The following is a 26,674-nucleotide window of genomic DNA, read 5'->3' as shown; positions in this document are numbered from 1 at the left end:
CAGTAGTTTAAATTCATACCCTGCTTTCTACTGGTATAACTTCTCTGTGTATAGAGAAGTTCTTACTCATGTGTTTAGCTATTCACAGGATCAGGACCAAACACCGGTCATGTGAGGGCTGAGCAAAAGATACTGTCATTGCTGCTCAGTTTAGAAACTAGAGGCTTAACAGTAGTTAATTAGGGTGGCTAAGTTTTTGATTGAACTCCATTGTGAGAGTCAAGAACAGTGAACAGAGCACATCCTCCATCACTTGCCTTCATTTTAAATCAATCTACCAAATGCACTTCCTTGTTTATTGGGGACATTCAGCACCTCAGAATGGCAATGTCTAAGTGTTTGGGCTTGCTGCATAATCGTTTACACACTGTTGTGGAACTTCTTTCAGGTACTGAGTGGGGGGTGGTGGGAAATGCTGAAAAAGTTCTATGGCAAAATGGAAGCGTTTCTACAGTGAGTGAGTGACTGGAAGAAAACTTCTTCAGATCATACAGATTTAGTTAGTTTTATACAGGACAACAAAGCATTTCAAAATAATACTGATGGACAGAGGAAGAGTTTAATGGACTGGGTGTACCAGAGAAAAATGGAATATGCTTATTGAATGTCTCTCTTCTCTGAAAGACTTACCAATATTCTAGGATCTTTGTTGCCTGCTGGAACTGTTGCCTTCATGCTGAGTGAAAGGCATCCCACTTAAAACAAACAAAACCCTTTTTCCTGTACTATTTTCGTATGCAGAAATCCTCAGTTGCAACACAGACGGCTATAAATAGCAAGGAACTTAGAAATGCTGGAGTTTGCATCTTCTCAAACTAAAATATTTTTTGGATTATATGTCAGCATTATTACAATACAAGAAAAGTTTTTATCACCTTAAACACAGCTCAGGGAACTCTGGGACTTTATTTTTGCTGTATCCACAAAAAACTGTACCAAGAGTGAGGTGATCAGCCATGTGTTTTGTAAATCTGAAGAAGCTTCTGGTAATAATTGTAGATGATAGTGTAGCTTTTGGACAGTGTATATTGTATTCTGTCTGAGAACTGATTCAGTTTAATTAGATCCCATGGTTTCATTGCTGTTAATCTTTTATTTTTGTTAATATAATAGTATTTGGTTTTCATTATATATTTAAATCTCCCAAAAGGAATATGCAGTACAAGGGGAAGAGGGTGAGGAGAGTTCTTTATGGCAATGTGTTCTCTCTTGCTAGTGTGATCAGATATTTAGAGTGACTGTACCTTGTGGGCACTTAGTTTCCTGACTTCTCATCTAGAGGTGGAGTCTGTTAATATCCCCTCCGAGACATCAATCCGTCATCTGTGTACAACTCTAGCAGGTTTCTCTTTGGCTAGGTTTGATCAAGATGGTGTTATTATAGTACTACAAGTGTATATAGTACAGTAATATGCAGTAAGTGAATTGTGCTTAGCCAGCCCCTGCCATTAAGAGCTGATAACGTAAAACCACAAGCAGGAAAAATATGTTGCAATACACAGATAGAGGGGAGACCTGAGAGCATAAGACTTGGAATTAAGAACCCCTGAATCCTAATCCTAGTTTTGACACAAATTTCCTTCTGTGGCCTAGGCAAGTCATGTAATGTTTCTGACTGTTTCCCCATGTGAAAAATGGGTCTAAATCTTACCTACCTGACAGGAGTGTTGAGGAATAAATAATATTGTAAAGCTATTTGAAGATAGAAAGCACTATATTAGTGCTAAGTATTAGAACAAAGAGAGAAGTATATTCATAGCTTGAATGCTTTACAGAATATAGATGAGTTTTTAGAATTTTTTTGGGAGAGAGAGAAGGCACTGTTCAGGAGTCAAAACTAGATACAATCTTTCTGATGTATTAATTATAATTGTTCTTTATATACATGCTTTCCAAACAATAGCTTACAGTTGTTACTTTGTATAAATTTAATTGTAGAACTATAGTAAGTTAATTTTATATGTACTTTAGATGTTCCTTCGTTCTGTCTTCTCTTTATTTTGGATATACTGTACACTGTTGAAATCAGTGATACCTGCACACTTGCTCTTTGTTGTTTTTATATTTGTATATTCTGTATAAGCATCACGTGGCAAGACCTAGCTTTGACAGTGCATCTAGGTCTTGGTTTTCTTGGGCACACAACATTTGATCTTCTGTTTTTGCGGGTTTTATTCCATAACTAAGTATATGTAGCATTCTACTTCGGTAGTCCACTTCAATAAAACACCAGTGCAAAATGTGTCATCTCTATGACAGAATAGGAATATATTCTCTTCCAGAACCAAGTAAAGATATGATGATGCTGTTAAATGATACTTTGAGTTACTTAGTTTTCAGTTTCTTTATTTACCTGCATTTTCCCCACATTTAATGCTTAAACTGTATATGTGCCAGAAGATTTAAAAAGCAATCATTTTAATTGTGTGATTACAACAAGTATTCCATTAATGTAGCTGAAGCATTTATTTTTATTTTGTGAACGTCATGATTTTTTAATGTGGAGGGGAAGGGTCCAAAGTCACATGTTGGATTTTTCACAGAGCAATCAATGTTTTCTTCATTCTTTAGAATTAGGCATTTCCTGTATTGTTCTCATCATCAGCAATAATAATTTTCCTTTATTTAGCACCTTTACTCCCTAATAATTCTAACACTGTTTATGAACTGAAAGAAAAACTACCCATTTAGGTGTCACTTCACTCATCATATGTGAAACAAGGATCCAGTCTCAAAATTTTAAATAACATCTTCCTGATTTTAGTTCAGAGTATCTTTAGAGTTTTAATTTTAATACCAGCTCAGGAGAGAAAACTGAAATAGTGTTTGGCACTCAGTGTTCACAAAACCTACAGTAATTGTTTCTATGGAATAGGACCATGTATGCATATTGTGCTTTATCATTTCCTAATCGTAAAATGCTTCTTTTTCTTTAAGACCACTCCTATCGTAAAACCAGCACCAAAAAATCAGGTAACTTTGACAAAGGAGTTCCCTGTCTCATCTGGGTCTCAACACAGGAAAAAGGAAGCTGACAGTGTCTATGGAGAATGGGTTCCAGTTGAGAAAAGCAAAGAAGAAAGCAAAGATGATGTTTTCCCCAAACCAGCTCTTGCACAGGTAGGGAAGGGAAATAACACATCTTATTTTACAAAAAGAAAGCTGTTACCTGCTCGCTCTGGGATCTAGTTGTAATCTTTGTAAAGAAATTGTTCATATCAGTAGTGTTTGCCCTTTTAATGACTAAATCGGCTAACCTATTTTGGCTTTTGGAGATAGGCTGTTCATATGAGTGCTAATTATTGCAGCATATAGTCAGCCATGGTATTTCCGTCTGTCCACGGGTGACCTCTTAGTTTCTGTGAAATTTAATCTTTCACTTCAAAATAAAAACTAAGCTTCTAGCCCTTGTCATTGCCAAGAAAACCTTCCAAGCTTAGTCTTCCTGAACCAGAGAACCTAAAACAATAGTTATCAATGGCCTACCAATGTTAAATCAACATCAACTTGAAATGTAATCCATTTAAAAAATGATTTGAAAGTAGTTTCCAGTACTACATATATATACCTGACTGTGTCTGCCCATTTCTGTAGTTTTACAATCACATTTTCCTAAATATTTGTCTTCTCTCTTGTTTTTTATGTAAAACCCACAAAATGTAAAGGAGAAATTGACTATGTATAAAGTGGTGCTGTCAAATACACAAAATAAACAAAGTGGAAAAAATAGAATAGTGAAATAGTAAAAATTTTCTTTAATCACTTTCAGTCAAAGTAATATTTTGTGTTTCTTGTAAATATAGTAGGCAAAACAAATATTTCACCTGCAAGTGTTGGTTTTTTCTTTTTAAAAACAAAAACCTGTAACATTTATTTTTTAATGCCAGAACTCTGTTAGCTGGCTGTTTCTTACTGAATTAATATATTTTTAAATTTGACAAGTTCAGTATTAAAGGACTATGTGTGAAGAGCTTCATTGAATGTATTTTAGTACTGGTTCAGAATTACATTGAAATGCAGTTGTTTTTTACTATTTATTAATTTAGGAAGTATTAACAGGTTTAGAATCCTTGCCATGTAAATATCGGAAGCAAAAGAATAATCATTACAACAATGAGCTTTTGTTTAAAGAGACATTATACCGGAATATAAACATCAGATCTCTATTTAGGAGGACTTTCCCATATTACAGAGTGATCATCATTACAATACCTATGACATTTTGTTTTTAGTTATTTTATTTAATTGAGTGAAATCTCCGATTACACATATTTAACAGACCAGGATGTCTATCAAATGTAAATATTCAAAAAAAAATTGAACAGGTGTGGTGGGGTTTTTTGCAGGTCAATGTACTTTGTCTGAGTATTGAATAAAAGGTAACTAAACATCTAAGTATCTATTTGTCCTCTGTCTATTTTGCTGAGTACATAACTGGTGTGTTAATTGTTCTATAATAACCGCCTTCCGTATTTTTGAGACATTCCTCTACAGTTGGACTATTTTTCTTTTTGCAATGAGAGTCTATCAGTAACTGAGGAGCTACTAGTAGATGAGAGATTAATTCTTCATTACTTTTTGTGTGACCATTTCCTCTAGGAAGCCACATGAGGATTACCAAAGGATCATTTGGTAATAAATATCCAAAAATATTTGGTGATGGATTACATCCCAGTATTCTCTGATGACTGGGCATGTGCCCCATATATGCATAAAATCTCTTCTTTCACTATGATTTCTCCCAACATTTGTTCCCATTCCTGTGTGTGTGTGTGTGTGTGTGTGTGTATGTATGTATGTATGTATAATCTGACTGGTGTGAGGTACCATTGAAACAATATCTTAAAGTAATTTTCTTTTATTGTGCTACAGTCTGAAGTTGTTGGTACACTTTTCCAAATCAAACATCATTCCTCTGGTATAATTTTTCTATCCAGGTCCTTTTCCTAGCATGGACATGTTTTGTTAGGAAAGTTGTCTGCAAAGATTGAATTAGTTATAACCTATTTGTTTCCTAATTGGCCAGATGCCACCACTTCTATTAAAGTTGGGTTTCTGTATAAAACAAATTTTCTAAAGAAATAGAATGTCTAACTAGAAAGTACTGTTACCATGGGAGAGTGGGCCAGTTAAAGTTAGTTTTGATCTCTAAATAAGTTAGAAAAGTTTCTTTACTCAGTAGCTAGTCAACCAGATGTATTCCATGTCTCTCCCAATTTTTAAAGAATCTCTGGTTCGTAATTTGGGTTAATATCTGGATTATTTGCAGTGGGTATCATTTGGTAAGGTAAAAGATCTTTTATATCTAGTTCTATCGCAGATCTGTAGAGTAGCCTTACTATAGGATGTGTATAAATTTCTGGAGGGTGTGTTTGTTTTTGTTTTAATTAATCCATGGTAGCCTAGCGATGCACACACCACCACAATGTTCTTGCTCCGTAAAGTGTTTGGATGGGTTAAAGCGCCTCCTGTCCACTGCTGCTTTGGGCTGGCTGGCTTGATAGTACCATAGAATATTTGGAACCAGCTAGTCCATCCTGTTTTAATGGGCTTGTACAAAGTATCTTCACTTTGTTTTGGTCTTATTCCATATACATTTTAATACAATCCTCTGTATTCCTGCTAGAGTTTTATCTGGAATCATCAAAGAAATATTTTGAAACAAGAAGAGAATCGTTGGCAAAATGTTAATTTTGACCCTAGCTGTTCTTCCCAATCAAAAAAATTGCATACTTCCCCCAGCATGCCATTTGCTGAAGTAGTGTTTGACATTCAAATAATAGAATTCTTTGAGACTATTTAAGATTTTGAATTCCCAGGTGTCTTCTAGAATTTGTTGCCCATTTGTACCCAAATGTTTTCTGGAGGAATAGCTTTTCAGAGTTGGACAAATTTATAGCTAGGTTTTCGGATTTGGCAGGATTTACTTCAAATCTAACCCAAAGTCATGGATTTTTTTTTAGAAACTAATTTTAGGGAAATATTTGGTTTATATAAAAATATTACATTATCTGCATTTAAAGCTATTTTCTGATGTGTTCCTGCAAGTTTTATTCCTGTGATAGATTCCTTGTTCCTCATCATTGTGTGAAAGGCTCCATGACCAGTGCAAAAAGTAAAGGAGGCAATGGACATCCCTGCCTAGTCCTTCTGTGTAATTCAAACACGAGATTTAACCCCAATAACTCACACAGCTGCTTTGGGGCTGGTGTCAAGAGTAGTTTTTTCCATTTAAGGATCTGGGGCCAATGTCCCTACGGGACAGGGCTTGAAATGGAAAGCTCCACTCTGTTCTATCAACGTCCTTCTCTGCATCAAGGGATGATAAAAAAAAAAAAAATGAATCTTTTCGTGATCTGGTATGGTGGATGATCCCAAGAACTCGCTGAATACTGTCTGACATTTGTCTATCCTTAATGTATCCATTTTGATCTGGATTTACATAAGCTGAGAGCATGGACTCCAATCAGTTAACTAGTATTTTTACGAAAATTTTTGTCATGATTCAACAGTGATGTGGGCTTATAAGAGCTGCTTAAGGTAAGGTTTTTTCTAGCTTTAGGGAGAATAACCACAGTAGTTTCTTTAATAGGTTGTGGAAGTTTATCCTCTAACAAAATAGCATTGAAGGTACCTCTCAAGGGACCCACTAATACCTCCTTAAATAAAGTAGAACCCCATTTATCTGACCCTCCATTACCCGGCTCTCTGTATTAACCAAACAACTAGCGCACACATTTCAGGAGTGGGCGATCTCTCTTGTGGCCGCTACATGGCGCTGCAGCCCCGCACTTTCCCATTCTCCCGATTATCTGATCTGGCTCCAGTCCCAATTAGATAAACTGGTTTGTGCTGTACTTTGTAAAATTATTATGGAAAGCCATCAGATCCTGGAGTTTTACTACTTTTCATGACTTGCTTTTTGCTGCTCAGATTTTTTCTTTTTATTTCTTTATCTAAAGTTTATAATTTTTGTTTATCTTTGGCAAATCTGTTACTTCCAGATATTTTTGAATAACTTTAGAGCTTGGAGTATCTGAGGTAAGAAGTTTTTATAATAAAAAGCAAAATTAGCACATAGTTACATTCCCTGATGAAATATCTTTTTTCTGATTGTTTTTAATTGGTGGAACAATTCATTGCTCTTGAATCCTTTTTAGCTTTCAAGCCAATAACCTATCAATTTTATTTCCTTTTTCAGAAACTGTTTGCTTTGTATACCTAAGGGGCATCTGTCATCAACACATTCAATTTCCACATATTTGTTAATTGTTCACACACTTTTTTTGGAACCTGTGTTTTTATGAAGGTCTTGTAGCCTTTTTATCTCCTGTTTTAGTTCTGCCTTTTCTTGAGCTCTTTCTTTTTTTCAGATGAGAGGCTCTGCATATCAGTTGGCCCCTAACCAGTGCCTTACATGCTTCCCAAAGAAGGCCTCTTTTTGTATTGTCTGTATCATTTATTTATACATCTTGAAGAAGCAAGCAGTTCATTTTCCAAAAGATTAATGTTTGGGACCCATACCAGCTATCAAATATTGCTTCCACTGGTGCACGATCTGACCTAATGGTGCCAATTTCTGCAGATCTTGTCAGCTTCATTAAGGATTTAGAGATTAACATTAAATCTAGTCTAGCATATAACTGATAAGTGTATGGATAACTGTGTAATCTCTTTCCCCTGGTTGCAGTTCTGCTTCCCTATCAGATCTGTCCCAGAAAGGGTTCATGTATAATTTCCCCTTCCCCAAAGTGTTGCAGTATTTTAAAGAAGCCCTTAAAAAAGGGTTTGGGTTTTTTTTTGCTTTCGATTGGGAGCATACACTAAACCCATTGTTATTAATAACACAACAGTTGTGCCCTTCAACAAGATAAGCCATCCCTCCTTCTTAAATTGATTATTAATCTGAAACATACATGTTTAGCAAATACTATGCCCATTCTTTTTATCCCTTTTCTTTGGCTGAAGCAAAAATTGTCTGCTGAAACCAATTACCTTGCATGCCCATAATTTTCCCCTCCTGAAAGTGAGTTTCGTGAAATAGAAAATAATCTGAGTAGTTTTGTTTTTAAATTCTTCCAGGGCTTTTTTTCCTTTTAATCACATAATTTAGCCTTTTGACATTCAAAGACATTACTTCCAAAGAAAGAGCCATTCTTGTGGTAATTCCCCTCATTTCCCTTAGTTTAATTCCAGAAATAAAATACCAACAGAGCTTATAAATCAGCCACCAAATGACTGCTTTGATGATCCTAAATCCTCATACTCTCCCCAGGAACACTTGGATTACTTCTCTTCAATCCAGAGGAGGTACTTCTGCCCTTAGGGATAGATTACCATCTGATCATTTGAGTTACATGGGGGATTTACACAAAACCCTGCCGAAGGCTCCTCCCATCCCCCCTCTATTTGCTCCAATCTCCACCATACCTGGGACCTCCCTTCCTACTGCCCCTTGTTGTCCTTTATTTTCTCTACTTTTTAAAATAAAGAACACAGCAATCACAGAGTTATGATCACCCCAGTTGAAGCACATTTCATACTATTCCCCTTCTACCATAAACATAGTTAGTTTACAACAGTTAATTCTTAATGACTCCCAAGAAATCCCTTGTAGGTTATTCGTCAGGTATCTGTGTTCTCCTGTTCAGCTTCACTTCTGTCATTGCAATAAGTTCTCTAGAGGCCCTTGTCTTTTCTTTTCCTATCCTCCTTTTTTGGGTTTCACCATCTGTCAGGATTCTTCCAGCATTTTATCCTTGGTTTCTACCTCTGGAGTATCTGCTTGTGTGTCTGAGATTTGGAGTTCTATTCCATATGAGTAAATTTCCCCCCCCTTGTTTAAAGTCTCTTACTGTGTGTTGCAAGTAGAAAGAGAATTTAAATGGGAATCCCCATCTATAGCAAATATCTCCCTGCGTGAGTGCTGCTGTAATTTCTCCCAGTGCTTTCCTCTTTTTTAAGGTTGGGGCAGAGAGGTTATGGAAAAATTGGAGCTTGTGGCATTTGAGTATGAGCTTTGAATGCTCCCTTGCTTTTTTCCTAATTAAGTCTTTCTGCTGATATAGTGAAATTTCACAATTAGATCTCTGGGTCTTTTATTGTTGTTAGGCTCAGTTGGGAGCAACATTGCTGTATGTGCTCTCTCTACTTTCACCCCTGGCAGAGCTGAGATTTAACAAATCCACAGTTGAAGTGTTTACATACTGGCTCCCTCTTCCAATGTTTTCAGGCAGTCCTTAATTCTGAGGTTTTCTTTTCACTCTGTTTCCTATATCATCCAATTTAAGCAACCTCTCGCTCTCTCCCCGCCCCCCATCAGTGCCATGAAGCTCTGCAGCTCTGTCTGTCACTTGCTTCTCTTAGGCCGGCCTCTAGCATAGTGACTCCATCTCCCAAGTCAGTAACTTCCTTCTTTACTGTAAGAAGCTTGCTCATCAGATCCACGCTCATGGCCCTAATCTCAGAAATCAATTTGCAAATGTCTACCTTGGTAGCTATTTGATTCTCTTCAGTCCTGACATTTCTGTCTGATTTGGCTGCCGGGTACTTACTATTTAAATTTTCAGGTTTTGTTTTGTTTTTGAGAACCCATCTTCTGCAACCCTATGCTCTGTTTTTTGCGTGGTTAGGAGGTTGTTGGAGGCAGATTACTTTGCTGTCCCCTCAGAAGTCAGTCCATTTTAGTCCACCCCCCCCCCTTGCTGGTCTCCTAATTTTTTTCTTTTAAGGGGAGGGTGTCCCTTCATCCCACCTGCCTAAGAATTGCTTGCATACCTATCAAAACAAAAAAACATACCTGGCTTCACTTTGAGATAGAACCATGCTCTGGGCCGTCCCAGTGCATTTTGTATCTGAATGATTTGTTTGTTAGATTATACACTTCTTAGAGCCAGGACCATATTTTCTTCTATGCATTGTGCAGTACCAAGTACACTATTATTGGAGCTTAATTAATAGATCTAACAAATGCAAATTGGTCCCATTTGTCTCACTGAGTTATTAACTGTGAAACCTAATGGTGACAATTTAGGTATCAGTCCACATTGGCCTCAGGAATCAGAGGATCATGCCTAATTTGTGTGGGACATTTACTGAACTAGCTTCAGAATAAGCTGTAAAAATTACCCCCTGTAACTGGTTTACTGCTGACCATTTTAGCAGAAGTATCCAACTAATGTGATTATCCAGTGTGGTTGGAGATGGGAGAAAAAAATATGGTCCTTAGCCTTCTCCCAGCTTCAGGATTTCTCTGGAAAAGATGAATGCTGGTGGAGAGAGAAGAGTAGACTCTCTGTGTACTAAAGATGCTGAGCCTATTGGGAAGTTTAGTGGCAGCTGGCCAAGGAAGCATGGGGGGGGGAGTTTTATTCTGTAGTGAACTCTGCAAGTCTGAAAATGTTTACTGATGTACTTATTTGCTGTAGATATGTAAAACTGAGAGGCACCTATCTCATATTCTGCACACCCCTCACTAATTAAAAACGTAATCTTTGCAGCCAGTGTAACACAAAATCCAGCAGTATCCCCACAAAATGTAGTTTGGCATATCTGTCTGCCAAAATAGTCCTCAGTGCTGCAAGATTTTGCATCATTTCTGTGGGGACAACTTTAGTGTTGAAACTCAGAAATGGAGAGCACGAGTTCTACAGAGGATAAAATGTTGAAATTCATATTATTGTGTAGTCAAGTAAAACAGTATCTTTCCTTACTCCAAGCATTTTCCAAGACCCAAAGCTACCATAGAGTAATGCAAGCCACTTTGTCTCAAATATGGTGACCAACCATGAGGGGAAATTCTTTCTAAGTAGGGTGTCTGCTAATAGGCCCTGATCTAGCAAAGCACTTAAGTACATGTGTACCTTTAACTATGTGACTAGTCCTACTGACTTGAATGCACTATTCACATGTGTAAGTGCATTGCTGGATTGGGGCTTTAGAAAGGAAGATAAATTTTGGTGAGTAGAATAATTTTCTCCTGAATCCTGACTACAAGCTAAACATTAATAAACTTTAATGTTAAAATTTTAAGTGGCACTGTCAACACAAAAAAGTATATGTTGTACACAAATTTATTAACACCTTAGATTATTATTACTGGAATTTGTTTTAATTAACTTTGTCACTGTTTATGCTGCTTGTTTATGTTCTGCAGTTCTCTGCAGAACATAGGAATTCCTTTACGGGTCCATCTCATCCAGTAACTGACTGGCCAGTACCAGATGCTTCACCGTGCACAATTATGGAATAACTTACCCATATGGAAAGATTCTTCCTAATCACGGACAGTGAATGGTTGTCGTCTTTTCCCCTTAAACGTGAAGGTTTATATCCCATGAATAAAAATTAGTTATCCTGTTTTATATAATTCTAGATGTTCTCATTTTTCTCATTTCTAGTCTTTTTTCAAATCCTCCTAAATTCTTGGCTTTAATGATTTTCAGTGGCAGTGAGCTGTCAGTTAATTATGTGTCTGTGTAAAGTATATATTCATTAGTTTTAAATTAATTTCCTTTCAATTTTATTGGATACCCCTTTATATTATGTGAGAGGCTAAATAGGAACACCCAGTTTACCTTGTCTGTACCATTCATTGTATTGATTATTTCTGTCATGTCTCCTCTCTAAAGTAAACAGTCCCAGTATTTTCAGTCTCCCTCATTCAGAAGTCTCCATACCAATCACCTGTCCCTGGACCTTTCTGTTTCTCTCTTTTTTGAGATATGGTGATCCAAAATGAACACCGTATTCTAAGTGAGAGTGTACCACTAAAGAATATGATTGCTTTATACTGTTCTTATTTTCTATCCCATACTTGTACCTCTTAACACTTTGTTTTTGTTTTTGACCACTGATGTGCATTGAGCAGAGGTTTGCCTGGAGCTGTTCCAGTTGGTTCACCCATGTCTCTTTCCTGAGAGTTTCAAGAACTCACTAATGTCTATGACAGAAGTTCAGATTCCTCTTCTATTAAAAGGCATTCTGGTTCACCTATTTTTGCATTTAAGCTACTTGCATTGGCGGATAGAAATTTTATGATTTATTTTTTGCTCTGTATTTGCATTTAACGCCTTAGTATGACGTTATTTTCCAGAATTTATTTCTGTGATTTCAGAAGTTCCACTGTAACTTTTATCCTATCTTTCACCTGATATATAGAGAGATTTAAATTCTAAGTAAATGTCTTTATCCTGAATGTCCCCACTGCATGCATTGTATTTCCACTAGTGCCTATCAATTTTTGGAGGGGATTATTAAATAATTTTCTGTGCCAGCAATCTGGTTCTACTTTGGTTAATTGTATTTTATGTTTAGGTGCTCAATATAGCGAAGTCTAGGTTTCACACTTCAGGGAGAAGATGTAAAAACAGATGTCATTGAAGTTAAGGGAAAAAATTCTTGTGATCTTCAATTTTATAAAAGTTTGATTTTACAAAATTTAACTTGGGGCAAATTTAAGTTGAATGTGTCCCTTTAGTAACTTTACATTAATTTCTCTGCTTGATGTGTGGTATCTTTGGCAGAAGAATTTTTGTTTTTGTTTCGTAGAATCATAGAAGTGTAGGACTGGAAGGGACCTCTAGAGGTCATCTAGTCCAGTCCCCTACGCTCAAGGCTGGACTATGTAATAACCTTTGTTTGTTTTTACTCTTCAGGCAAAAAATTCCCTCCCTACTACAATCTGGCTTAACTTTTTTGTTATACCAGCAGAGTTTTTCAGTTTTTGAGAGGAAAAAATAATTGTTTTCCAAAACTGAACCCTTTATCAAAATCTTTAGGACATTTACTGGTATAGTTGCCTTTGGTAATAGTTTATGTATAGGAACAAAATCTAAATAAACCTTATTTTTCTATGCTTTCGAAGTGAATTAACTTCCAAAGACGATACCAGAATTTGGACTGCTGTATCTGAATGCGATATTGGTTTGTACTGATTTTTTTAATATGGTGAGATCAGCAATTTGCTATCACCTCTTTGCTTCAGGTTAAGTGGTAGGAAATAGCAGTGTGTCATGGTTACCCAGCAATAGGCCAGTCCCAAACCACGCTTCTTCACTGTGAAATTGATATTTACATGGCCTGCCCTCTTAAAATTGTGTTCCTGTTTCTGTTCAGTAGTGTGTTTTGGATGCCTTTGGGTTTTAGGTACACCCCAGAATAATTTGCATTAGCTGGAGCAGCATGTCCTTTGAAGTCCTACTGCAGCTGGTGGGGAAGAAACCTGAAACAGGTTTAAGAATTAAAGGTGCTTGCTGTCTGTGAATGAGCAGAAATAAGTACATCCTTTTGAAGAAATTAGAAGCAAGTGATTTGAAAGAGAAAGAGAAGAGGTCTTAAGTAGATGAGTGGGACTAAATCCAGGTTGATAAAATGCATGTGATACAAGTATGAAAAGTTGCACTACATTGGAGAAATAACAGTGTGTATTAAAACATGAATCCTAACAGGAACTACTCTTTATAAAGAAATTCTGCTTACATTTCTGTGGGACCTGACCTTTTACCTTTAATTAATTAATTCTGCATTCTAGTATTTGACAATTATTAAATATATTTATAGCATTTTTTAAAAATATTTTTCAGTTTTATATATCTGGGACATTTGCTCTATTTCTCTTGGTTGAAAATTTAAGCTTTACTAGGCTAGTGATTGTAGACCAATTTATGAACATGCTAGAACTGCAAAAAGTAATACTACTATATCAGGGGTCCCCAACGCAGTGCCCGCGGGTGTCATGGCGCCCGCCGGGGTGTCTAAGTGCGCCCGCATACTGGCCGGCGGACGAGCATCCGCCGAATTTCGGCAATGACGCCTCTGGATGATGCCGCTTGTCGGCAGCATTTCGGCAGATGCTCGTCCGCCGCCACGGTCCTCCGTGGCTCGTCGTCTGGCATCCGCCAGATGAAAAAGTTTGGGGACCACTGCACTATATTGTCCTTTATCCCTACACAATTTCTATTAATTTTATAAAACTCAGATTATACATGTTTAACAAGCAATTGTCAAATTAATTTTTTTTTGGAATCTGTTTTCCATTTCAATTTACTACTTTCAAATGCATAACACAACTTTTGTAGCATATCTCCTTATTTTACAATAAATGCTTCTAGAGCAGGAACGCATTATTACGGTCAATCTGTTTTAAAAAATAAATAAGCTGTATTTCTTCCTAGACTGTGGACATCTCTACAGCAATGAATGAACGAACAATGGCTCAGAAGAGGCTTACAGAAAATACATTTGACTTAGAGGCCATGTGCTTGTTAAATCGTGCACAGGAACAGGTGGGTTGCACTGTTTTTTCTTTATCAACGTTTTTGAAGTCAGTGAAAAATGATGCTAAGCTTCTTTTTAGATCAGGTCGCTTTCTCTATATAAATACCCAAATATGGATTTTAGGCGCCTGACTTTAGGCACTCAGATTTGAAAATTTTAGTTTAAATTTTTACCACAGAGTATTTATTGTTGGCGATACATAAGCTGAAAGGTAAACCAACTTGATTTTCAGATTGCAGGGCTGGAAGTTAACAGGTGGTGATAAATTTTATTTGTAAATACATGCCCAAAACAATTGTGATGAGCACATATAAAAAACTAGGCAGAGTTCAAGTGGGAGTCCTTGAGAGAATGCTATTTTAAAAAATCATCTTTCATAGTAAAACAGTACTTTAAATGTACCATAGCCTAGGATATATAAGGCATACCATGGTTTACCTGGTGATTTTTCTGCTTCACATGTCTGATTGAGGAATTGACCAGAAATAGTTTTTCCTAGTCCCGGAAAAGATTAATTATGGGGGAAAGGGGTTGGGGGAGACAGTAATAATTTTTGTACTTGTCTCCAGAACAAATACTTTACAAAAGTGATGAAAGGAGTTGTTGTAAGGTGGTAAAGAATAGGGAGATGACTTGTTCATGGTCACTCTATGGTTTAAATGTTTTAAAGTAAAAATAGTTATAAATTATAACCATCTAGTAACTTCCTATTTTTTTTAAGTGGGGGGGAGGTAAATGTTCCATTTCATAACACAAATTGCATGGATCTTTACAGTTATGGAGAGAAGTTGCAGATTTTTATTTTGTTTTTATGCTGATGTATCTTGTAGATTGATGCTTGGGCGCAGTCAAACTCTCTGCCGGGCCAATTCACAGGAAGTACTGGAGCACAGATTTTGTCCTCAGATGAGTTGTCCAACAGTGGTCCCCAAGCATGGATTAGAAAGGTAGATGATATGCAGACAGATATGTCCAAATATCAAATGATAAATAATATTGAAATTATTGGAAGATACGAAAAATGGCACACTAAAGTTGTTAACAGCCTACTACAATGTACTTGGGAAAATATACTATATCTTTAACTGAATTAATTTACTATATGCATTCAATCTAGGCATAATAACAATGCATATCTATCTAGCTATGCGTTAAGGTGTTCATCTGAACAGGTTTTCTGATGCCTAGAGAGCTTGATAGGTGCATTATGGAAATTTAAAAAGAGTATGGCTGGTATTTGAAATAGATTGGTTCACACATTCTATTACTGTTGATGTTTCTGAATTGACATTCATAATCTTGGGTATTGTTGCAGTGGTAGGTCCTCAATTAAGCTAATCCGTTTGGAATGTATTGGTCAGGGCCTGATCCTGATGTAATTGAATTCAGTGGTGTTTTGGCATTGACTTCAATGGGAACAGGATCAGCACTTCTGTCCCAAGATGAATTGTTCTGTTTGGATTAGTTCCATCCATTTGCTTTCTTGCCTCTGTTTGCATTATATAACACCATTTCTGCAAGCCAAATATTTTGAAATATTAAAATAGGGGTTGCAACTGGTTTATTGATCTAGTATCATCAAGCATCTAGATACTTGTTAATAAGAGAAATAACAGCCTATCATCTGAGCAAAATGTGTCATACAATTATATGTTTTTGTAAATTTGTTAATATTTTATATTTCGTCTTTGAAAATCAATGTTGAATGAGTTCTGTTTCAGTGAATAAAACTGGGGAATCTATGAGATTTCCATTTTTACAGGCAAATAATCATGAGTAACAGCACTCACTCTGGCAAAGGTTGCAGCAGCTGAGTTTGTTACAAGACTGATTTTGCTCATTCTTCTACAATCCACAAAAAAGTAATAGGATTCTCAAAACTAGTAAGTTAGGTTTGAAGCTTAGGCAGAAATTTGACATGAACTGAACAAGAGGTTCTTGAATCATGACACTCTAAAAATAGAAAGTGTTCACTAAATTTCAAAACTCTAACCTCCTCTCACCCCTCCCCCCCCCCCCACGCTTTGAATTAAGACAATAGAAAGGAAAGAGAAACTTGTTAGATGGAAAATTTTCTGGGATCTTGATGAGATCTAGGGCTGAGGACCAACATTTACTTTATGAAAGTCTTAATTTAAAAAGTTATTTTGAATTTGTAACGTTGCTTCAGAATATCAGCTCCAGTGATTTAAAAAAATAGAGTCTCTACCTTTTTCCTGGCAGAGAGAGACTTCAAAATGAAAACACTCAGCAGAGAGGCTTATCAGTGAGGAGAAAAGGAGAACTTTTCCACTAAAAGGCTTGTGAAAGAGGCCAGTAAACCTTCCTAAGGCTCTCTGGGGTTCTCTCTTCCTGCATACCTCAGGAGATTCCCAAGACAAGGCAGGAGAATGACCCTTTGATCTCCTCTTTCCCAAGCCCCCCCATTTTCATCCGTCTCTCCTTCTTTGACATTCTTTGATGGTCTTCTGTGGCTTGCAGTTGCAGGACTGTCCTTTAACAAAATACATGGAGTGGAGAAGGCAGGTGTGTTTTCCCTCTGCCTTTTTCTCCTGCACTCCTGAGCTGCTTCTGAGCATGTCATCCCTCTCAAAAGATATTCATGTCTCTGTGGGGAGAAACGTGTAGAGAACTGACCTCTGACTTGAAATGCGGGTGTTACCAGAAACAGAAAGCTCCAGATGGGGATGATGTGGTCAGCAGCGAATGTAGGAGGAGTAGGCAGGGAGAAGCACTAGCACTTCTATCCTTTCTCTAACCAATAGGCATCCTGTGGTTTGCAGCAGCAGAACTCTTCTCTGGCAGACCATAGGAGAATCCATTGGTTGGAGAAGTCAGGGAGGTACTCGTGCTTCCCCCAAACTTTCTCCTGCATAGTTGAGCTGTTTCTCAGATTGACCTCTTTGCTCCTTTCAGCTTCCCCGTTCCACCAAAATTCTGGGGTTAACAGGTGACCACAATCACAAACCCAATCTAAAGGGCTTTGGGGGCCCACACAAGTCTCTTAAAGCTTGCAGGAATTGTGGGACTATTTACAAGTCTCACAAAGCTTACTTAGAGGGTTGATGAACTTTACAAGGTGGACCTCAGCTCTGTGGATGAGATGGGAAAATCTCACACAAAAGGCAAAGCAGGCACACAGTTTTTCGAGTGCATATTATCTTTCAGGAACGGTAGTTTTAAAAAAATGAACGAACTAGTAAATGCAGAGTTCAGGTTGCATTTCTCAGGCAAGGCACCTGAACTACCTTAATTCTGCTCTTGTAGTGATGCCCTGAGAAATTAAACTCATACTCCGTTATCCATCATACCAAAATGTTAAATTTCTGTTGGTAACCACAAAAAGTAGAATGTCTTATTCATAGCTATGTAGTGGTATTGCTGCTTTATGGCTGTCCTTGCAGTCATACACAGCAGGCACAAAGAAATGTTAGATATTTCTGTTACAAATAGCATACTGAAAGCAATCATGCCTGTCTTTACTAAGGGCCCTGCCCTGCAAGGAGCTGGAGGCATGCAGCACTTTGCAGAATCAAAAGTGTTAGTAGAGACAGAGTTAGTGTGTCTCCATATGCAGACATCGCACTTAGTATGACAGGTATGTATGAAACAGATTATAAAACCAATGTGTGGTGTACATTTTTGATCCTCTAAATGCAAAGATGATAATAGGCATATCTTTGAGGCGAGCTAAGTTAGTTGGGGTTGCTTGTTTGATCAATGCAATCTTAACTCTGCATTTCCTGGGTTTCTAAGATTTGGGTTTCCAAAAATTTAATTAGTATTTTTGGAAGGTAATATGTAGTGAAACCGCTATGTACCTGCAACCTTAACTTCACCTTAATAAAATTTTGTGTGGCATGTAAGTTTATTTACTTAAAATGGTTAATATGGCAGATTGAATAACTGTGGCATTCCAACTAGCAGTGTTTTTATTTTCTTTCTTTTTAGCAATGTGACTGATTCATAATGTTTGGACATTGGGTTGTTGAACAATATTCCCAAAAGAACAACATTCTGTAGGTTTAATTTTATCCCATTGATACAATTGTGACCAATATTATTTTTTCTGAAAAGTGGTTTTCTGTTTATCATCAATGATGTAATCAGTTCACAAATGTGGAAATTATTAACCTATTACATATAGTATGTATAGGATAAATTCTCTCTGGAGGCTGATGACTTGAAACAAAAGAAAACAAAACAAAGCAGAATGTTGCTGTACAAAATATCATTTGAGGGGAAGTAGGTAAAATATTTTGGTCGAGCAAGTTCTTTTGAGGCTTACTCTTGTTTAGACTTTCCCAACGCCACCAGTTGCTTCTAGATCAATAAACTCTACCACGTTTATTATACGACAAATACATTTTTTTCCAAAACTAGGTGGTTTTTTGGTTTGTGTTTTGTTAACTGGGTTCTTTTTTTATAACACATTGCACAGTGTAATGGTTTTTTTGTTGATTTGTGCTATCGCTGTAAAACAAGGCATTTTCAGGGCTGTTATAAAGCTATATTTAGAGCTAGACATTTTGAAGAGGTAAAATCCTGTCTTCCACATTCCCTTGAGCTCACCACAAGTGAGTATGACTCCCTTCGCCAGTAGATGGAGACAAGAAAAAAAAAAACTCTTGTGATATCACTTCCTCTTGAATGGAGAGTTGTCTGGCCGTCTCTGATCTTACAAGAAGTGGAGGCAGCCTTTCAAGTTATCACGTGCTCATCACCTTCAGGCTTGTCTGCTACAGTGTGCTATGCTTGGGGATGAAAGTAAAGGTCAGGTGGTTTAACAAGACACTCTGATGTGGCTTATGCTCCGTGGGCTCCCTGTCCAGTACTGAATCCATTTCAAGTCCCTGGATTTAATTTTCAAAGGCCTCCGAATGGACTGGCTCTGAGGCTTCAGAGACTTCCTTTCTCTCTGGCCCAGCACAACAGCTATGATCAGCAGAAATCCTGGAGGTGACAGTGCTCAGAGCTTTTAGGAGGAAGGGGATAAGGTTTCCTTTGTGATGGGCTCTTTACAATGGAGTTTTCTTTCAACATAAATCACTGTAATCAGTACCTTCCCTGTGGAATGGAAAACCCGTATCTTTGCAGAAGTCTTCCCAGGATAACAGCTCTAAGGGATGATGCAGCATCACTTCCAGAAGATACACAATCAAAAATATTCTAAAGCTTTATATTCTGTACAATCTAAAATCAAAACAAAAAGCCCACCAACAAAACTAAGCACTCAGTAATAGCATTGTACAAACAGGGGTGGCGAATAGTCTTTCAAACTAATAGGTGCTTTTCAGAATTTTGTTGGTACCTCTTTGGATGAATGTGAACATAGAGGCCTTTTACTCCGGAGTCCAGGATTCATTGGCCCTGTGAGCGGGTGTTAACTCTCACTTGTAGGCGTTTGACCTGCTGTATATCTTCCCTATACGTCTCACCATAGTCAGTCCTTCAGAAGATAGCCAAATTCAGGGAGAAGAACATCCTGGTGTTTCTGGACTGGCTGGAATTCCTGGACTGGCTCAGGAGGTGGTAGCACTGTAGCTGGCTGGATCTCTTCTGTGATCACCCACTGTCTCTCACTGTGGGTACAGTTCAGCATGGAGAATCCCTTGTTCTTGAGTTGGACCTGCATGAAGAGGGATTTATCTGAACCGCTTGATAAGTGTTCAAAAGCAGATTAGGGCATATTTCAAGCTCGATGCAAGGCCAGAAGATTTAAGTCCAGTTACTAGTGAAATTTTTTTCTGTTTTTGAAAGGCCTGGAATATTGGCTTTTGGGGGCCATGCCACTGTAATACTAAGAGGCAAAGTTAGAACATTCTTCTATGATGCACTTTTGAAAGTAATGTTTTTTAGGACAGCTGACAAGCTAAAATTGAGATTTTTTTCCCCTCTGTCCCCATAAGAACTGTATTTAGTGCTAAACGCCCTCTCACATGCACCATTAAAGAGGGGTGAACATTTCTTTTCAGTTTGCTTTTTTGTTAGGAGAGAACGAGTGCTGTAAGTCCTTTTGGCAGTATTCCCTGCATTAATTTTTCATCAGGACAAGGTATAATTAAGCTTGCTCTCAATTTCCTTCCAAGTTGGTTTTTTCCATCCACAAGGCTGTTCCTTCTCCTTATTCTGACTGGCCCCATGAAACACTCGCTGTGAAGAGGGCTTTGTGTATCTTAGATATAAAGTCAGATCACTTGTGGTGGTGGTGGTGTTTTTGAGAGTCCCAACCATAAAAGGCTTAGCAATCTGCAAGCTTCAGTGTCTTGTGTGAGAGGAACCATTGACGAGGATAAAACAGCTGTGTTTTCTGTGAAGACATATTCCTTCAACATCATGTCTACCTCACTGACAGAAGAGGATGGGATTCTTCCCCTCCAGAACTGTGTAGAAAGCAGCCAGTTAAGCATATTTATATGCCATCTCAAATCATTCTGGACTTGATGTTTTAGGCTTTGCTGCTGCCATCTTTGGTAGCCAGGTCCTGCTCACTGTAGTCCCTTACTTTACTTTTTGTAAGGTACTCACCTTTTCTCTTGTTATTGACGTTCCCACTTATCTGGGCTTTGTTGGCATACCATAAAGCTGTAAAATTGTAATTTTTTACCTGTTAGTTTGGTTTTTAAGCCCTCCTGTGCCATCCCAGGTATCCCACGCTTGTTCTTATTTTGTTGTTGGAGTTGAAACTGTTCTGAAGTTATTTTCCTATTGTAGTTTTAAGCATTAAGCATTCTAAATTATTTGAGCAGGATCTGCCAGCCAGCCTCCTTTATAGGAGAAGTGGTGTCACAAGAGCATTGCTCTTTGTTCGTCCCCATCTGCTGGTAGGAGGAGATGTACCCACTTGTCTGGTCTGGCATAGGAGGGCTTGGAGATTAACAGGTGAGAAGTTGCCATTAAACTGTCATCTTGATGAGCAGTTTCTCTTGTAATACAATTTGTGAATAGAGATTGGGTAAATGGGAAATATTTTTTTTAATCTGTTATGAAACTCATTTGACAATGATAATGAAAAGAATTAGGAACATAGGATTTACTGTACCTGATGATCCTATTGGACTGTCTAGTCTGGTATTCTGCCTGCCTAATTTAAAATAAAAAGGAATTTGAATCTTTCACATGTCCTGCATCACTTGATTTTTTTTTTTTTTTAACACTTTCAAAGTTCACTACAAATGTGGAGCTCTTACAAACATCTCCGTGAGATAACGGGGTGGGTGAGTTAGTATTATCTCTGTTTGGAGAGAAGGAAACTGAGACAAAGAGTTGAAGTGTCTTTTCCAACATCACACTGCAAATCGGTGGCAGAGTGGGCTTGGAACTTAGTCATTTCAAGTACTTTGTTCAGTTTTCTAGACCATGCTGTTTCCTCTTAGTCCATTAATTATCTAATTAAAAAAATTAATATTTTATAAATGTCCTTTTTCACAGTTGCTTTAAAGTGCAGTTTCACTCTGAATCTAACTGTATAAATGGCATTGTATGGCTTCATGTTTTTCTTTCATGATTTCTATTTCAGTTCTCCTCTATTTATAAGTAAAAAGTTTTGTTTTGTTTTTCCTCTGACCTGCAATACTTGTTCTCTTTAATTGGAATGTGAGACAAGCTGAGCTCTTTATTTCTGGTAGTGATGTGTGAGAAACAAACTTTCTGCAGCCGGCAAAGGGGTTGTGCAGGTGTAACTGTTTGCAGTGTAGTAAATGGCTTTGTTAATGAAGCACAAGAAGGAATAGAATCCAGCTCTCATTCTTAACTGTGTTGGCTCTGTTGTGCTAACAAGAGTGAAAAGCAGTAAAAACATGGTCTGCCACTAAAATCAGCAGATATCAATACAAGATATGAATGCACAAGAAGCAGATCTGAGTAAGACAATGCCATGTTTACAGTAATTTTGAAGTACAATTGCACTTTAAAAGTTTAGAGAAAGTTAGATTTTTTTTTTCTAGGTTTAGGATTTGTTTAGGCTTTGATATTTTCTGTCTAAAATTAATGCCTTCATTTTAAGCCACGAAATGGGTATATTTTGAGTCTTTTTTCCAAAATTAATTTGAAATTGTAATGGGAAAGCTCTATAACATGAAAGTGACCTCATCAAGAACTTGCTCCTACTCTGGTTTGTGAACTGAATACACGTTGGTGATAATGAAACAGATGTTGATGTTGAAAATTCTATCATTGCAAAGCAGGTACAAAAGAGGAATCGGAACCCTGGGTGACATTGACTGGGGTTTGTATCATACTCTGCATGGTTGACCTTTTCTTATGAGAGGTTCCTGGAAAAGACAGGGGAGGATGAAACCGGAAGTAAGTAAAAGCCATTCTAGGTGTATAGAGTGAGGCAGTTGGTATCGAACATCAGCTAACTTGTCTCTGCATACACGTAAACTGCATGGCCTGCACCGATCGAAAGTTGACTGGAGAGGTAAACTTAGCCTCTGTCTACCCTTCCTTCCATCAGAGCACCTTGTTGTTAAACTCAACATTCAGTTGCATGGTTTCTAGGGATTTGTTTTGTTGCTTATATAGGTAAATATTTGGAAAACTATTCCTATTATACATGTTCAGGAATTTTTATGATTTAACTTCTTAACAACAGGAAATGTGGGGGGTTATGATGCATATGTCCTTGGTATGTGCCATAATTGCCTGTGTTGAGAGGCTAATAGTTTTTATTAAGAATATATATATTCTAAGTCTCCTGGAAAAGGAAAACTTCTAATTCTGCTTATATTTGAAACCAAGGAAATATCTGTCTTCGTCTCTTCAAATCTGGGAAATATTTAGTACGTCAAACACAGTAAAAAAATAAAATAAAGAAAAAAGTGTTCCGTGAACTTACAACTGTTTTGAAACATAGGTAAATGCTACAAAAATACTAGGCATTGTATCTATTACCTACTGTGTGAGAATAACTGCGTTATCAATACCAATGTGTAAACTTGTATATTAAGTCAAGCAATTTGCTGCTGTGATGGAAATGACTGACTTACTTGGGTCAGTGGGTGGGGCAGAAGAGAGATGATAGTTCACAGAATAACCTGTGAACTTTCACCCCTCTATATGGAAACTTGTTTCAGGGTCAAATCCTTGTAGCTGCCTTCTTGCCACGGTCAATGCCAGCCCTACTATTCACAACACTGCGGCCATCGAGGCCTAGGTACGTAAACATTTAAGGAGTTTTTAAAGTTCTTTACAAGAAAACAGATTTTTAAAAGTTCTATTTGATAAGCTTACGACACTTAACAACTATTATGTAATGATGATTTGAGACAATGATATTACAACTACTGCTGCTGAACTGTGTGGCTAAGTACCTTATTTTTGTTCATTTGTTTTTAAAGAAACGCCTGTATCTGTTCTATGTGGATTTTCAGAGTAAAATGTGTGTCTGCAACTGCTGCGTAATAAAGTGTGGAAGCATTATTCATATTTAAAATATGCCTAAACAGTATTTGAATGTCATTACTATATTTGCTTGTATTTTGTTCAATAACTAGGTACACTTGGCACAAATGTTGCTAGTTAAACAATTAACACTGCCTCCTTTCACAAGATAAGAAGAGATACATTGGAACCAAAGTAATGTGTTTAAAAATAAACGTTGGTTATCATTTTATTACATACACGTTTGAAACAGGTCAATGTTTAAAATTGCCATTTTTGACTTAAAGGATCTCATTAAAATTTTCTTAAGCTGTTTCTAGTTTGATATTTTGAACAAATTATGTGTCTAACTTTTATATTGTGAACTCTGGTTTATACAAGCCATGTAAATGTATGTAAAGCTAAGGTGTATTCACTTGAATTGATCAATGAAAGGTTGTTAGAAACATTTTGGAAGCTCCCAGTTATTTTTTTAAAATCAAGTGCTAACTTTAGGACTTGTTTTACTTTTCTTTCTTTGGATAGGATCAGTTCTTAAGAGCAGCCCCTGTAACTGGAGGAATGGGAGCCCAACTGATGAGAAAAATGGGCTGGAGAGAAGGAGAGGGATTAGGAAAAAACAGAGAAGGAACTGTGGAGCCTATCCTAGTGGATTTTAAGACAGATCGAAAAGGTAAACTCTTTCTTTGAGCCTTTTAAAACATTATAAAACTGATAATGGTTTTCTTTCTATTATAGCAAAGAATAGAACAATCTTAGTATATGGAAATTATTTTCACTGTAATATGTATATTACTATAAAAATATTACAATAAAAATAGTCGTATTGATACTGGCCCCTTACGCCCTAGTCTACATACATTTAGGCATGAGCTTAACTTTAAAGCCATAAATACTCTTATAAAAGTCTATGGGGCTCCTCTTCCATTTAAAGTTAGACACATGCATAAGCATGTCTGCAGGATCAGGACCCTACTGTGGCTTAAATGAGCTGCCCAGATTACACAACTGGGTATTTTGCATATATATGCAAACTCAGCAGCATTTTTCTTTTACAATGCATGCTGAGGTATGCTGTGATTCAGAAAGAAAGTTTTTAAGCTCTTTAAAGTTAAAATTTTTAAATGTGCTGCAAAATTCCAATTGACTTCACCTATATTGTTTCATAATGTGCATTGGTAAACCAGATTAACATTGGCTTGTAGTTTAAGTAGAAAACCAAATATTTACCAGTTGTTCCTTAACCTTTTTGAGCTTTACATTACATAGATCACATTTAAGCTTACAGACATTTAAAGCAGAGTTTTCATTCAATCATAGTTTCAATCAGAAAAGAAACAAAGGACATAAACTTAAACTCTATAGGCCTGATTTTCATAGGTGCTGTTAAGTCAGTGAAAACTGCAGATGCTAAAAACCAGACCCTAGCTGTCCACATAGAGATTTCCCAATAGCGGAATGCTCTCAAAGTACCAATCACACATTGAAAATAAGGTGTTATAGTCAAGATTGTAAAAATTGTCTGTGTGGAGTCAGGAAATGGAGACTGAGGAGTCTCACTCTTCCGTTTTACAAGTATAAGAATGAGATCCTGTCTAAAGTTTATAGCTCCTTTAGCAGTCTACACAATGGCTTTATAGCTGAGCGATGAAACAGTCCAAAAATATAGAAAAGGAAGCCATGAAAACAAATGAGTTTTACATATAAAGTGGCTAAACCTGCTTTACAACTATTCATTTCTGTCAGACTTCTTGCCAGATTGGAGCTAGAGAGAGAGAGAGAGCGAGTTTGGAGAAGAATTAGTTGACAGATGTTCCAGGAAGAAAACTTCCTTGTTGAGCTGCAGCACAGCCTTTTCAGCAGCTCTGTCCTGTAAAGCTCTCATTGCTGATAACAGTTCCTTGAGTTTTATGTGGGTAATGTCACAGGCATCGGGGAAGAACTATATAGATCTATAAACTAAACTAAAATTCCTTCAAGGTCATTTCTCTTTTTCTGAGCAGCCTGCAGAATGGGTTATCTGACAGGCTCACAACCATGATTGGGAGTACTAACCTTATTGAGTGTCTGGGGACCTCTGTGTGGTATCTGATAACATTTCTTACATCTGTAGAGTTTGACATTCATCCCAATGATTATTTATATAATCCTGAAGACCTGTACCAGGACCAGTGCCTTGTTGTGCTAAGCGCTGTACAAACAAATAGGCAGATATGTTCACTGCCCCAAAGAGCTTACTGTTTAGTAAGATGGCCAGAGAGGTGGAGAAGAAGAGTACAGCATACAAGCAAAGTTATTAGTAAGACTGCTGGCATCCATCTGAGGAGAGCTCTGACCATGCGTCTTCCCTTTCTTGGTATAGGTTCACCGACAAATATTGATATCCTTGCAGCGATCCCTGGGTTGTTTTAATTTAATCCTTTTTTTCCTGTTTTGAGTTTTATCAGATAGATGATCCTTTCCAACAGGCTCTCTAAAAAAATCAAACCCAGATTGATAGGGAGAAGTGCTAAAGTTTCGCTAAACCAACATGGGTGCCTAATGTTAAGATCATGTACACTATAAAGAGGCAACTTGGGTTGTTAAAAATAGGTAGCTGAAGTGATTCTTGTACAAGGGGAGGGCAATCAAGTGCATTGGAATATACTGATGCTGTTATTTATAAAATGCCAAATCTATGCCAAGTGCTGTGCAAACCAATATGAAGAAGAAGGGTTGTGGACAGCCTTGACCAATGTGTGTGTACTGCTGAAAGCCAGACTGGAACCTTATCTAGAAGGGGTTAGTGTTCTGCCAAAAAATTTAAATGGACAAAGTAATTTTCTTCTTCCCTTCTTATAAAAGAAAACAATTTTTGAAATCTTGTGTAAAGTTACTAAAAAATAGTGAGTGTTTTGACTTCTGGGAACAGACATCCAGGGACAGTCAATTAACTTTGTTCAGTAAAAGCTATTTTGGGAAACAGCAGCAAGGTGTGAATCCAGAGCTTGCCAGCCTTTCCCATGGCTCTGCA

The 26,674-nt window shown here is 37.2% G+C and overlaps 1 protein-coding gene across 1 annotated transcript in view; it reads left to right on the top strand.

The window, feature by feature from the left end:
- SON (SON DNA binding protein) overlaps window positions 1-26,674 on the top strand; it is a 55,754-nt gene that overhangs the window by 24,150 nt on the left and 4,930 nt on the right. Inside the window, exons 5-8 of the mRNA XM_029911595.1 lie at window positions 2,938-3,120; window positions 14,175-14,285; window positions 15,108-15,224; window positions 24,187-24,334. Of these exons, the coding sequence (XP_029767455.1) occupies window positions 2,938-3,120; window positions 14,175-14,285; window positions 15,108-15,224; window positions 24,187-24,334 (559 nt within the window). The remainder of the gene's footprint in view (window positions 1-2,937; window positions 3,121-14,174; window positions 14,286-15,107; window positions 15,225-24,186; window positions 24,335-26,674) is intronic.

The sequence above is a fragment of the Terrapene carolina genome, unplaced genomic scaffold (genome assembly GCF_002925995.2).
Source record: "Terrapene carolina triunguis isolate 2854851 unplaced genomic scaffold, T_m_triunguis-2.0 Scaffold31, whole genome shotgun sequence".
Taxonomy (NCBI): Eukaryota; Metazoa; Chordata; order Testudines; family Emydidae; genus Terrapene; species Terrapene triunguis.
The sequence above is the reverse complement of the archived record's forward strand: the minus strand, read 5'-3'. Positions and strand labels throughout refer to the sequence as shown.